General features: G+C 35.3%; 1 protein-coding gene across 2 annotated transcripts in view; it reads right to left on the bottom strand.

Annotated features, from left to right (window-relative positions):
• CNTN5 (contactin 5) overlaps positions 1-15688 on the bottom strand; it is an 834919-nt gene that overhangs the window by 165668 nt on the left and 653563 nt on the right. For both annotated transcript variants that reach the window (XM_030918933.1, XM_010357543.1), the window contains 2 exons: positions 6691-6818; positions 4279-4454 (listed from right to left, as the gene is read on the bottom strand). In XM_030918933.1, the coding sequence (XP_030774793.1) occupies positions 4279-4454; positions 6691-6818 (304 nt within the window). The remainder of the gene's footprint in view (positions 1-4278; positions 4455-6690; positions 6819-15688) is intronic.

Genomic DNA, 15688 nt, shown 5'->3' with positions numbered 1-15688 from the left:
GGAAAAGTCTTACTCTTTAGTTTCCTCATTAAAAAATGGGTTCAAAATTCCCATTCTGCCTTCCTACATGTATTGCTATAACCAGAGAACTGGGTAAATGTGAAGGACCATGCAGCTATATAGCACTTTGGCTCAGTTGCCTATTTGGTTGCAATTTATCAAGTTCACAATGAAAAGGGCAATTCTTCTCTAGCGGACCATTCTAATGACAAATGCATGAAATATTTTTCTCTGTTAAAAAAGCAACACATTGCAGGCCACCATGATATTCAGTTAACACTTCTTTATGCATTATAAGGATAGAAACTTTCTTATATCCTATATGAATAATTAGAGGATTTCAAGTCACTAGAAAACAGTGGCTCACCACAGTCCTCCATTAAGACTGTGGCTCTGGGGCCACATGACAATGCTCAATAGCTCAGATGCTATTCAGACATCCCGAGAGGAATCAGAGGTTCTTGTAGACCTCTGACCAGCATAAACTCTCATGTCAAGACACAATAGTAAATGCTTTTATTTAGTTAGAGGATGGTTATTTAAAGTCAACACTTACAATGATTATCTCTTTATTATAACCTCTACTTAACAGGTCTACACTGAATGTAAAATCCACAAACTAGTCAACCCCTGCTCCACACAGCTGTCAGAATTATCTTCCTAAAGACAAATCTGAATCATGTGAATCCCTGTTGTGCTCAAAATACAAATCAAATTTTACAGCTCAGAAATCAGTGCCTTTGAGGCCTCTGCTGCTTTCCTTTAAACTTATTCAACAAATATTGATTTATTGTCTACTATACACCCTCACTGGTTCCTCACTGTTCCCAAAACACACACTAAGCTCTTCTGCCCTTCTGTGTTTGCCCGACCTGCTCACCCTGTCTGAAATGCAGTTTCTCCTAGGCACCTGGTGAAATCCTTCCCAGCCAGGTCCATTTCAAATACCAACCCCTTCTAACAGCTGTATGCACGTAGTTCTCTGGTGTAGCTCTGTTATAGCAGATCACAGCCCATCCTGCAATTTCTACCCTTCAGTAGAGCTCTCTTAGGTGTGAAGGGCTATGCCTTTTATTTTGGATCCCCATCCCCCAACAGCACTTAGCTTGTAGAATTAAAAAGATTTAAAACTAGTTTATTACATTCAGTTTATTCATAAAATTTGCGCAAACAAAAAGGATTTGAATGAATTGGATCAAATGTTTATGTACTAATTGATTGCTTCTCCCCTTTCAACAGTGACTTCAATAATGGATTTGCTCCAAATTAATCAAATTGCTGAGTTTGTAAGAGGGCAACATAAATAGTAGAAGCATTTTCATTATTCATGTTTTAATGTAAACATAATTTTTAATTTAAAGCAATACTATTGTATTTCAGCCTGATGTGATCATATGTTTATGTACTGTGTTGAAATGCAGTTCAAAGCAATCATCTATTTTAAAACATAACAATGTGCATTGTATATAGATGTATATAGATGTATACAATGTACATTGTATATAGATTGTATATGAAGGCTACATAAAATAATTGACTACAGCTTTATCTACAAACTAATGTCTGTGTATAAAAGATACCAGTACAACTAATTGAAAAATAGGGAATATCATTAAATCATATTTTGGCATCTACAAAATACGAAATATTGTTATCTCTTAGTTAATTTATGTTACCTCATGCAGTGGTAATGTGTTTTTCTTCTGATTCACCCTCATTTACTCACCCACAGGCAGGGTTCTGTCCTAGGACAGTTAGCCTAGACAGTGTTCCAATCATCAGCACACTCTATTCCTGCTTAAGTCCCTAAATCCCATGTTTACTTTTTTTACTCTGCTGGGATAGGTTAGACACCTTAGGAGATCCTTCAAGATTCTTCAGTGATTCTTCTTGGAAACTCGGAGCTGGTCTTGAGTCACCCCTCTTGGCTCTCTTCTCAGCCCCATCCTGTCCCTCTGACTCCCAGAGTCTATCCTTGATCTCACAAAAAGAAGGTATCTGCAAGCCCAGAAGACCTCTCAAATCTCCTTTCTTTATAACATTTTTATATGTTTTCTCCTAAAGCATTATTTTCCAGACATATTTTACACGGAGAAGGGCAGAAGGGAAATAGAATGTTGTTCTTTCCGTTCTTTACCTTTTTATTGTCATACAATGGTATTTTCTCTGGTGTGTGTCCTTAAAGCCAGCCAAAACTCAGTGTTTGAAGTAACTGAGAGAAAGGTGATAGATAATTTCTTATACACGCTATAGTTTTGAAGCTTCCATTTATTTTAAAGTACATATGCATATATATTTTGGCTATATACCTTAAAACTAAATGTTTTTCTCCCTTCTCAGTACCATAATTTGCTTTCTTCTTCTGTCTCAGAGTTTATTGTTACTGTCTCTAATCCAGAGCCTAATTTCAAAGTGGGTTGTAATTATATGGGCTTGCATGGAATAAGGAGTCCATTTTGCACTCTCTGGGGCAAGGAAAGCATATATGCAAAGAGGAACACAGCAGATGTTCTTAAATGCTAACTTTATGGAAAAAAAGTGTTTATTGCCACAAATGAATGACATCAACCTAAATATATCTATGTCTAAGAGACAAAAACAATAATTCATGTAACTTCACCAGGTGCATTAGTTTTTCTATTGGTATTTTAAAATAAAGAGGGGGATTACTTATAAGAAGGGGGCTATTTTGGACATATTTTTGCTTTATGTATATGTGATCACTCAAAATGGATGTTTGCAGACAATCCTAAGAAGATATTTTCTTATAGAATTTTTTATAAAAATGTGATATTTTAAAATTAAATTTTCTTGGTCCGTTTTGCATCATCCATGTTATAAAATTTGTAGGAACAATATTGTAGGAAGGAATGATCAACCCAAGATAGAGGAAGAAGGAAAACCACAAAGCAGAGCAAAATGTGTTTAATTTAACACAATCTAAATATTTTACATATAACTTGGACATGAACAATTGAAATTAGCTCATTTAATGAGATGGTGAACAAGGTAGTTGGCAATTGTTTCTTATTTATATACTCTCTCCTATTAATTGGAAAGTAAACCAGGAAGAAAGGAATAGCTTTGAAGAAAGTGGCTAATTTTTGTTACATTGGAAAATGCAACAAAGAGAGCTTATCTTTACTCTTCTAGTAATATACATTTACCAAATTCTAAAGTGAGAAGCTATCTTAGAAATTGTCTGGTATAACTTTTTCACTTTATTTCTCCAGAAATTAATGCCCAGGCAAATCATGTAACTGGCTTTATGTTACACAGCTGATTAGAGATGGAGCTGGGACTTGATCCAGAGAATTCCTGACTTTGGATTTAGGGCTTTTTTTTTTTTTTTTTCCTTGTATCCCATAGCCTGTAAAATAAAATCCAATTGAAAATGAGTTTACATACTTGGGCTCACTAGAGCTATGGTTTTCCAATGCTTCTCAAAGTGTTTAGGGACAAATCAACTGATAGTAATAAGTATGCAACAGCATTTTAAATCCAATTTGTAGGCAAAAATTGTATTTGGCTCCATCTCTTTAGCCGATATAGAAGGAAGATTCCAGCCAAAGTCGCTCTTTTTCCACCACCCCAGTTCCATCTGTCTTTCTCCTCCCTCTGTCATTATGTTACTCTATTACATTTTAAACAAGTCGATGGAGGGAAGGGGCCTCTTTTCACTTCTCTAGAGTTAAAGCACTGTGATGGTTCTGTAGGATTTGGTTCAAAAGATTTCCCACTCCATTTGGTTGATTGCCATGTAGGTACACAATATAAAAGAAGATATTAGGGAAAAAAATGAGTGTATCTTTGAATACTGACTTCAGGCTAATGTGCATTTATGACTATGAGTTGCGTGTTTAATCTTTATAAATGTGAGACATTAAAGGAATTCCAAAAATTACTGTTCTTGAGAAGGACAGGCAGGCATTTTATTTATTTATTGTATCATAATAACTGTTAATGATGCTTTAAATAATGCGATCGCCACTTTAGCAACATAACTTTTAAGAAGTATTGTCAATATTAAATAAAAGTGGCAAAGAAACCAGATTTACATAATGAGGAATTCTCAGTTTTTTTACTGGTGGTTTTAAAATAATTACGTATTACTTTCAGTTTGACATAACATAAAAAACGGAAGAAAGTGGTTGTTTTTATCAAGCTGATTTCCGTCCTGTTTTTTTTCTTAGCATTTCATAGCTAACCAAGGTCTTACATTTGATTCAACGTTTCTAAAGTTATCATTACTAAAAGAATAAAAGTGTATTCACTTACGGCCCTGATGCTTTCAAAATGTCCACCTTCTTCCTCAAAATCAATAGGCTGTCCTTTCAGAGTCCAGTAGAAAGTGACATCCAAACTAGCATCGTGAATTGCTTTGCAGTTAAGAACAACGCTTTCTCCCACTGTCAATTCTGTTCTTTTAGGAGTAAGTTCTATCCTTGTAGGTTCTATAGAAATAAAAATACATTAATTAACATAACTAACCTGTTGTGTTACCATATGTTATATTTTACGTTAAATAATTGAGAAAAGAAAAAATCTTCACAATACAGTTGCTGCAGATACATATACCTGATTTTTTTACATCTTTAAATAAATTATTATTAAGTAAAATATTAGCTTTTGGATGCCAGGGCGTATTACCATGCTTTTGTAGGGGACACATGATTTAAGAGCGCTATTCCTATTAAGAAGGTAACTTGGATTTTAAAAAGACAAGAGACTACCTAATTAGAAGCAGCATTTGACTTTATGGAAGGAGGAACATTAGAAAAAAAGAAGAGGCTGTAGCCTCTCTGACCACTTTCAAGGATCATTAAGTAAATGAAAGAATTTTTACAATAAAAATGTTTTATGTTTCAGAAAGAATTTAGGGAGGTTTCATTTCTTTAAAGATGAGAGGAGGCTACAGGGCAATAGAAGCACCTTCCTGAAAATAACTATCTTAACAGAGATAAAAATATAATACTACAACGACACCACCTTGTATTTGCTTTACACTCGACAGGAAGCTTTTAGGAGTAGAAAAGTATTTCATAATCAGCAGAAGGTACCTCTTTTTGTACCTTTGCTGTATTGTAGATGGCTTAATTGCGATACAAAAAGAACTGTAGAAACGCTGAATGAAAATGTTTTTTGAGAAAACAATGTTTATGTTTAACTTCTTCATGATTCAGTTAAAATTTTAAAATAGTCACATTTTTTACTGGGTTTAGAGCAACTTTGAACAAATAAAGGTTAATACAGGCTTTACATTTAAGAGTTAAGTTAGTGTAGCTGATTACATTATAATGTGTTTTGAATATAGTAGAGAGGTGATGAAGATACGATTTTGGTTTTATCTTCTTTCCTAATTAGATTACTGGTCATAGATACAAGACAATTAACAGTGATTAACAATTGGCTTAAATTTCCTGTTCTAGGTCTATTGTTTGCAACAGTGCAGTCTGATGAAACACCACTTATAACCACTGATCAGATCCTTTAATATTCCACATCTTTCTAAGCAGTCACTGAGAAAAAAGTGCAATTCTGGGACAGGAATGTCACTGTAAATATTAACATTCTGGAAGTCAAATATTCTATATGGCATTCTAAGTTCTGGCCTCATCAGAGAAGACAGAAAAATGCAGTACACTGTAGTTTCAATTTTGTGGGGATTGGAGTGTTCTGAGTAAATAATTAAACTCATTATTAAGAAAATAACATTTTTGTTGTTATTTTAAAATTGTCTTTGGATCTAATATTGCCTTATTATGAAATGGACCGACTAGCACACAGAAGGAATAAGAACTAAAGACTGTGTTTAAGTCCAGTAATGCATTATATAAATGAAAGTATATTTTAAATTTTGTTCTTTTCATTCTTGATGTTCTCTCTTCTAAAATATCAGAGGACTGGTTATTTTAATTACATTTTTATTTTAAAGACAGAAAAAAATAATATTTTTATATTTTTATGACCAGAGTGTGCTTTGCCATGATACATGCACAATGAAAACAGTTAAAGATACATTGTGAAAAACATCTGAAGGGAATGCCTAAGATAGATTTTCTATCACTAAACAATGACATAGAGCCTCAACAGAATGTTCTAGGCTTGAAATCGAGCTCATTTTAGAACTAGAAAATGAATGGGAATATATAAGCAGTAATATTAATATTTCTTATATAAAATAAAGGCGTATAAAAATTTCATTGATACAGACATCAACAGCCAGCTCTGGAACGAGTTTATCTAATGCGAAGTGCTATACTAACCCTCCATCATATCCTCCTGCTGCTACTCCTTTCTGCCCCAAATCCCTAGTTGAATTGATACTAGGGTAACATTACTGACTGATGCTAAAGTTATTCTTGGTAGAGGAAAAATATTTTTATACTATTGGCATACTTTTAAATTTTGAGACACTGACTAAAACTTCAGAAAGCTTGCCTCATTCTCTCAGAAATTTTATTCAAAGCAAAATAAAATTTCTGCCAATAAGAGGTTCCTTCCTTTTTGGTACCCTAAATGATGGAAAGTAACAATTTGGCTGTTTTAGTTCTATGCTTGCAATGTATTTTATAAACAGGAGCATGCACACACTTAAGTCCAAAGATATATGCATTCATATTATATTTATTCTCTTTCTGATAAGACCATGAGACTATGGCAGTAAAACATTTACCCATGTTGTCTTACCTTTTACAGACAGCGAAGCTATAATTTCAGCGGAACCAAAGACATTTTCCCCTCGGCAAACGTACTTTCCCTCATCTGATTTAGAAGCATTTAGGATCCGTAGACTCCCGTCTGGAAGAATAGCTATTCTGAAAATTATTTTAAAAAAGTTTTTTTTTTTTCTGTTTTACTGCAATCAGCTAAATAGTAAGAACCAATGATGAAGTCTAAAACCATTTCTAGGGTGATAATAAATAAGATAAAGCATCACTGTGAAAATACACAGTGATAGTAGAAATATTTTGCCTTTCAAGAAGTATAATAAACTTACTTAAATCTTCTTATATTCAAAAAGGTTAAGGAGTTACAAGATATTTTTCTTTTGACATTTTTTGACAGTTAATTTTAAAACTGGCAGAAAGGGTGACCCTGAGTTTGGTTATTAGAACTTGTTACTACAATATCACCCAGTGATATTTTAATATTAAGCTTGGATGTTTCACCTAAAACCAAGAGTGACCTCAAAAGTCAAATAAAAAAAAAAAAAACCAGCATAAAAACATAGAGGAGGACAAGTACAGAACACAAAATTAATTGTATACAGCCAAGAGATGATTTATGGCAGTTCTTCTGTGTTGCCACCAGAGTAGCAAGAGTGTGGGCTGCTTGCACTGCACTTTTTAAACATAAGAATATTATATCTAAGTTTGCATTTGGGCTCTTTCAAGACCTTTGTTAAAACTGGACCTTCACTTTCATATGAAGGTGAGAAATTAAAGCATTATTAAAAATTTTTAGAAGTTCAGTGAAAATGAGGCTGACATTTGGAATTACCATATTCTATGTATTCATCATTCCAGGATTATACAGATTTCAAATTTAATTAGTACTTTTGTCCTTTTCTCCCTTCTATACTCCAGAAATATAACCTAGTATTTCACCAGTGCATCGACCTACTCCAGCAACCTGAAACGTAATAGACACGGCTGTTGTGGTTTTAGTCAATATGCCACTAGCTTTGGGTAAGAACCAGTAGCCCCTGTGAACTTAAAAATCCTAAAATTGGATCCTCCTGATTCTAAGAAGGACAATTTTTTCAGTGGAAATGTGATGATATTAAACTATTTAAGATTTAGAAATAATGACCTAATGTTTAGTCAACACTCTTTATGTTATTTTAAAATGTGTTTTCAATTTTGCCAACTAACCAGAGCTCATGGTTATTTTCAGCATTGAACTTCATAAAAATTGATATTAGATTTTAGGCTGCTGAGAAAAACTGCCTATGAATTTATACTTACATATTTTCATTAATAAAGATATCAGTTTGAAAACATCATATGGTTTCCAATATGGATCAAACTGGATTTATGATGTGTAAGAAGGAAGACAAATTTAGAAAAAAGCCAAACTAGAAACGGTGAATTTCATTTTGTAGTTTAAGTCTAGGAGAGATGCTAGCTTAAAACATTTGAAAAACACAATGCCCCTTAAGAGTAATGTAATGCATTCAAGATTGTCAATGAAAAGTTCTATTCATTATATAGCATTCATTTTCTGTGAAAATGAAATGAAATTTATTCCATTTCAACCCCAAAGTTCCTATGCTACAAAACAATGTATTAGAAAGCAAAAATTATACTTTTTGTAAACAAATAAGCATCCTCTTGTAAGAATTACAGATGGTTGACATTTATTTAACTTACTATAATTTATGCTGATTGTTAATATCTTGAAAATATGTGGATTTTACTGACTGGAGTGAATTCTAATCTAGCAGGTAAGAAGTTTGGCTTAAAAGTTTACTTCCTTTAAAGAAATAAATATATCACAGACACTGGCAGTATTATAGTTTTTGATTTAAGATGAGTGCTTTCTTACTGACAGGAGGCAACATTTACATAAACTATTAAAGATCGTTTATGAATGCCCTGTACTTTAGGCCCCGATCCATTTGGGGATGCAGGATTTTGTGTACCACAACTTTTTTTGTTTTAAATTCAATTTATTTTATAATTTTAACTTTTATTTTAGATCGAGGGGATACATGTGCAGGTTTGTTACCTGGGTGGGTATATTTCATGATGCTGAGGTTTCGGATTGATTGATCCTGTCAACCAGGGTAGAGCACAGTACCCAACAGTTAGTTTTTCAACTCTTGCCCCACTTCCTCCCTCTCTCCTGTAGTAGTCCTCAGTTTTTATTGTCTCCATTTTAATGTCCATGAGATCGCATTGTTTACCTCCCACTTAAGAGTGAGAACATGTGGTATTTGGTTTTCTGTTTCCGTGTTAATTCACTTTGGATAATGGCCTCCAGTTGCATCCATGTTGTTGCAAAGGACATGATCTCGTTCATTTTTATGGCTGGCTAGTATTCCACAGTGTATATGTACCACATTTTCTTTATATAATCCACCATTGATGGGCACATAGGTTGACTCGATGTCTTCATTATTGTGAATAGTGCTACAATGAACATATGAGTGAATGTTTCGTTTTGGTAGAACTATTTATTTTCTTTTGGATATATAACCAGTAATGGGATTGCTCAGTTGAATGGCAGTTTAAATTCTTTGGGGAATCTCCAAACTGTTTTCCATAGTGGTTGAACTAGTTTATATTCCCACCAACAGTATGTAAACATTCCCTCTTCTCCACAGCCTTACCAGCATCTATTGTTTTTGTCTTTTTAATAGCCATTTTCACTGGTGTGAGATGGTGTCTCATTATGGCTTTGATTTGCATTTCTCCGATGATTAGTAATGTGGATCATTTTTTCATATGTTTGTTGACTTCTTGTCTGTTTTGTTACTGTTGTTGTTTTAAGACAGAGTCTCACTCTGTCGCGCAGGCTGGATGGAGTACAGTGGTGTAATCACAGCTCACTGCAGCCTCAACCTCCAGTGGGTACAAGGGATCCTCCTGCCTCAGGTCTCTCGCCCCCTGTGGCCCGCTATGCCTGGCTAATTTTTGTATTTTTTATAGAGGTGTGGTTTCGCCATGTTGGCCAGTCTGGTCTTGAACTCCTGGCCTCAAGTGATTTGCTCACCTTGGCCTCCCAAAGTGCTAAGATTACAGGAGTGAGCCACTGCACCTGGCTGGCCTCTTATATGTCTTTCTGTGAGAAGTGCCTGTTCGTGTCTGTTGCTCTTTTAATGGGATTGTTTTTCAGTTGTTCAACTGTTCGTGTTCCTCATAGATTCTGGATATTAGACCTTTGTCGTGTGCATAGTTTGAGAATATTTTCTCCCATTCTGCAGGCTATTTACTACATTGATAGTTTCTTCTGCTCTGCAGAAGCTCTTTAGTTTAATTAGGTCACACTTGTCAATGTTTTTTTTGTTGTGGTTGCAATTGCTTTTGAAGACTTAGTCACAAATGTCCCAAGGCCCATGTCCAGAATGGTGTTTCCTAATTTTTCTTTTAGGATTCTTACACTTTGAGGTCTTACATTTACATTTTTAATCAATTTTTAATTATTGTATATGATGAGAGGTAGGGGTCCAGTTTCATTCTTTTGCAAATGACTTGTCAGCTATCTCAACACCATTCATTGACTAAGAAATCCTTTTTTCATTACTTATTTTTGTCAGCTTTGGTAAGATGACTGTAGGTATGCAGCTTTATTTCTGGTTTCTCTATTCAGTTCCATTGGTCTATGTGCCTGTTTTTGTACTACTACCATGCTGTTTTAGTTACTGTAAACTTATACTCTAGTTTGAAGCCCTGTAATATGATGCCTCCAGCTTTGTACTGTCTGCTTAGAATTGCTTTGCTTATTTGGGCTGTTTTATGGTTTCATATGAATTGTAGAATAGGTTTTTCTAGTTCTATATATAAAAAAAAAAATTGGCAGCTTGATAGGAATAGCGTTGAATCTGTAGATTGTTTTGAGCAGTATGGCCATTTTAATAATGCTGATGTTTCCAGCTTTGCTGACAATATGATTCTATACCTAGAAAACCCTAAATGCTCTGCCAAATGGCTCCTGAAACTGATAAACAACTTCATTAAAGTTATAGGATACAAAATTGATGTACAAAACTCAGTATTATTTCTATACATAACAAGCAACAGTGAAATGAAGAACATAATCCCATTTATAATAACTGCAAAAAATTAAAATACCTAGGACTATATGTAACTAGGAAGGTGACAGATCTGTATGAGGAGAACTATAAAACACTGCTGAAAGAGATAATAGAAGAAACACACAAATGGAAAAAACAGTCCATAATATTTTTTGTCTGTTAAGTGGCAGTGTCATTTCTCCAAAATTCTGTCCACTGAATCAAACTGCAAATGCTTAACAACTGAGCTTCTTTTTTTTTTTTTTTTTTTTTTTTTTTTTTTTTTTTTTTTTTTTTTTTTGAGACGGAGTCTCGCTCTGTCGCCCGGGCTGGAGTGCAGTGGCCGGATCTCAGCTCACTGCAAGCTCCGCCTCCCGGGTTTACGCCATTCTCCTGCCTCAGCCTCCCAAGTAGCTGGGACTACAGGCGCCCGCCACCTCGCCCGGCTAGTTTTTTGTATTTTTTAGTAGAGACGGGGTTTCACCATGTTAGCCAGGATGGTCTCGATCTCCTGACCTCGTGATCCGCCCGTCTCGGCCTCCCAAAGTGCTGGGATTACAGGCTTGAGCCACCGCGCGCGGCCGCTTCTTTTTTTTTTAACTTCACAAAAATACAGATTAGATAATGTGATTTATATTACAATATCTGGTTATTGCACACATATTTACTTATATGATTTAATATTGAATTAATACTTCCTTACAATACAGGCCCTTTGTCTTCACTCCTCTACTGTTACCGTGTGGCTCTTACGTTACAGAATTTTCATATATGTGGATTAATTCTGCTCAGACATTCTTTGACTTGAAGAAAGGGAGTGAAGGGAGAAGTGAGGTGAAGGTTTTTAGGGGCTGGGAGAGATTTTGTAAATTTAAATTATCGTTCTTGCATTCAGGATCAAGTCACACTTATGTCCTAGACTCTAGACTTCTCCATAAGTTTCTGTCTAGCCCTGAAGATGTCTTGGTTCTCACCTTGCACCTAGTTACTCAATCTCTGCTTTGTTCATCTGTCCAGTAGCCCAGTTCATGTAGGATATCATTGTGATTACCCCTATCTTGCAAGAATTTATTACTGACTTCTTGTTGCCTATCTTGATTTCGGGGCCATTTTCTGGATCCTATGTTTGTTATTTCATTTTATTTTTATTTATTTTTGAGACAAAGTCATGTTCTGTCACCCAGGCTGCAATGGAGTGGTATAATCATGGCTCAGTGCAGCCTCAACCTCCTGGGATCAAGCAATTCTTCCTCCTCAGCCTCCTGAATAGCTGGGACTACAGGCATGCACCACCATGCCTGGCTAATTTTTGTATTTAGTTACTTATTTATTTGTAGAGATGGACTTTGCCATGTTGCCCATGATGGGCTCAAACAATACACCTCTTGGCAACCCAAAGAGCTGGGATTACAGGCGTCAGCCACCACACCCAGCCTGGACCCTCCATATCTATGTTTGGGTTACTGTCAGATACTAGACAACTTAGTTTAAACCTTTACAAATAGATTGCTTGCCTAGAAGTACCATCTGTTTACCCATTGCGATATTATTTAGTGATCTCTGATTTCTAGATTACATTAACAACAGAAATTTATTTCTTTACAATTCTGGAGACTGGACAGTCCAAAATCAAGTGTAAGAATGGTTGGGTTTGGGTAAGGGCTGTCTTCCTGGCTTACAGATTGCTGCCTTCTCACTGTGTGCTCACGTGGCCTTTCCTCAGTGTGTATATGTGGCTCAGAGAGAGAGAGAGAGAGAGAGAGAGAGAGAGAGAGAGAGAGAGAGAGAGAGAGAGAGAGAGAAACCTCTCTCTTCCTTTTCTAAAACATCACCAATTCTATTGGATTGGGAGACTATCCTTATGAACACAATGAACTTTAATTACTTCTTAAAAGCCCTACCTCAAATACAGTTACATTGAGGGTTAGGGCTTCAACATATGCATTTTGGAAGGACACAGTTCAGTCCATAGCATGTCCTTCCTCTCCTTCCACAAATTCAATTATTTTTCCCCTTAATGTGTTGTGTAGTTGTAGGAAGCCAGGAAATAAATACCGAGACCTCACTCTTCTTTATCACTTTCACTGCCCCATTCCCAGGGACAATGGAGCCCAATGATGTATTTCTTAGGGGTCAGTCTCTTGGGGCATGGTGAGAGTACTGAAGGGTAGAGAATTAATCTGGAGAGAAGAATGGAGGATAACTGATCAGGGTGTGTCACAATAGTTGCAAAAAGCTAGAAATGAATTCTTAGACTTAAGATAGTTGAGAGAGTAGAACTTAGCCAGTAAAAGTTCATTTACAGATCAAAGAACAAACCCCCACCAAAAGTTAAAATGACTTGTTTAAGCCCATGACTTATTTATAAGTCAATTTTCACACTGCTATAGACATACCTGAGACTGGGTAATTTATGAAGTTTAATTGACTCACAGTTCTTCACGAACGGGGAGGCCTCAGGAAACTTATAGACAGAGAGCCAGGGTGGGAAGAGTCCCATATAAAACCATCAGTTCTCATGAGAACTCGCTACCAATCCAGAGAACAGCATGGGGGAACCACCCCTGTGATACGATCACCTCCCAGCGGGTCCCTCCTTCAACATGTAGGGATTACAATACTAGATGAGATTTAGGTGGGGATACAGAGCCATACTGTATCAACTTATTAATAAGAAATAGAATTTATAAATGATTCCTATGTATCATATGTAAACACTTTAGAAAATAGAAAAGTAATAGTTTTCCATTGCTGCATAACAAATAGCTATTAATGAACTAAACATTCATTTATTATTTTGGTTAGAAGTTTGGGTGGATGGGCTTAATTGGATTTTCTGCTAACAGTCTCAAAATGTGTTGGCCAGATTGGGCTCCTCTCTGGACACTCAGGAGAGAAAGCTGCTTCCAAGCTCATTCCTGTTGGCAGAATTTGTCTTGTATGTGTCCCTGTTCCCTTGCTGTCTGTCAGCTGGTTGCTGCTTTCAGCTTCCGGAAGCCACTTACATTCCTTGGCATACATCCTCTTTCACCAGATTAGATTTCTTTTTGGTATCATATCAGGGTGGATATTATATGATAGAATCATTAATTAATCATTAAATAAGACCTTATGTTTTAAAGTAGGATAGGGCTGTGTTCAAATGACTGACACTGACTACTCTAGGTGTGATCTTAAGCAAAGTTTCTTAATTTCCTTCCTAAAGGTAAAACTGTCATAATATCTAACTAGTTCTTTAAAAGTATTGACCGGGTAATATATGTATGTGTAGTGGTTTGTGATATATATTAAATTTTTCTCAGAATGTAAGTGAAATGTGTAATCAATTTTACAAAGGAAATTGTAGAGAGTGCCAGGAAATAACACATAAACCTCAGCTATTTACAGAAGTAATTAAGTCTTTTCTCAAGGAGTAATATTTGAGCTGAGAACTGAAGGGTGATTGATTTGAGCTTATCATTCAGTGTGGGAAAGCAGAGGGAATTGCATTTGCAAAGATCTTGAGGTCAGAAGGATCAGGAAACCTTGAAGAAATGGCCAATCATGATGGTAACAGAAAGATGGTCAGAGTGGGGCAAAAGATGAGACTGGAGGTAGGCAAGGGGGAGACCCTGTAGAACCTTGTATCCTATGAAAATCATTTGTTGTTAATTTTAAGGGCAATGGGAAGCTACCAAAAAATTTAAACAACTTTATTGAGGTATTATAGGCATACAATAAGCGCACATGTTTAAAGTATATGCTTTAAAAAGTTTTCATGTATGGATGTAGTCATAAAATCATTACCATAGTAAAGATAATAAACATATGCATCACCATCAGAAGAATCCCTGTGTTCCCCTGCATTCCTCCAGCCCCTCTCACCCCATCTTTGTCCTAGGCAACTGCTTATCTGTTTTCCATCACTATAAGTTAGTTTGCATTTTTCTAGAATTTTATATAAACAGAATAATACATTATATACTTTTACTCTAGGTTATTTCACTTGGCATAATTAAATTGAGATTCACCCATGGGGCTCCAATTATTAATTCCTTTCCTTTTATTGCTGAGTAGTATTCCATTCTGTGTATATACCATAATTTGTTTATCCATTTACCTGTTGATGGATGTTTGGGTTGCTCTCAGCTTAGGGCTATAAAAAATAAAGATACCATGAACATTTGTGCACAAGTCTTCTATGGATATATGCTTTCATTTCTTTGGGGTAAATATTTAAGACTGCAATGACTAGATCAACTTCTTTATGCTTACGTTTACCTTTTTAAGAAGCTGGCAGAATCTTTCCAAGTGGTTGAACCACTTTATATTCCTACCAGCAGTGTATGAGAGCTCTTGCACCACTTCGTACGGTCAGTCTATTTTATTTTAGCTATCATAACATGTAGGTAGTAGAATCCATTGTGGCTTTAAGTTGCATTTCCCTAATGATGAATGATCTTGAGCAGTTTTTCATGTGTTCATTTTCCATCTGCATATTCTCTTTGGTGAGCTAATTGTTCAACTATTTATCCATTTTTTTCAATTTATTCATTAGATTTCAATATTTAGAGTTCTTTTACAGTGTAGAAATAACTTATTTTTTAGGTATGAAACATGCAACTATTTTCTACCAGTCTGTGGAATTTCTCAATGTTTTTCCAAAAACAGAAGTTTCTAATGTTGAAGTTTAATTTATCAATTTTATTTTATGCATTGTGCTTTTGTTTTATTCAGAAATCTTTACCTAACCTAAGGTCACAGAGATTTCTGTTTTTCTTTTCCTGGAAATGTTATAGTTTTAAATTTGATGTTTATGTCTGTGATAGACTTTGAGTTACTTTTTGTTTGTGGTATGAAGTAGAATCTTACTATTTATTTATTTTGCAAATGGTTATTCAATTGCATCATACTTTGATTTTGAAATGATGATCTATGATCTGAATGTTTGTGTACCCCTCAAATTCA

This window comes from Rhinopithecus roxellana, chromosome 15, assembly GCF_007565055.1.
Source record: "Rhinopithecus roxellana isolate Shanxi Qingling chromosome 15, ASM756505v1, whole genome shotgun sequence".
Classification (NCBI taxonomy): domain Eukaryota; kingdom Metazoa; phylum Chordata; class Mammalia; order Primates; family Cercopithecidae; genus Rhinopithecus; species Rhinopithecus roxellana.
The sequence above is the reverse complement of the archived record's forward strand: the minus strand, read 5'-3'. Positions and strand labels throughout refer to the sequence as shown.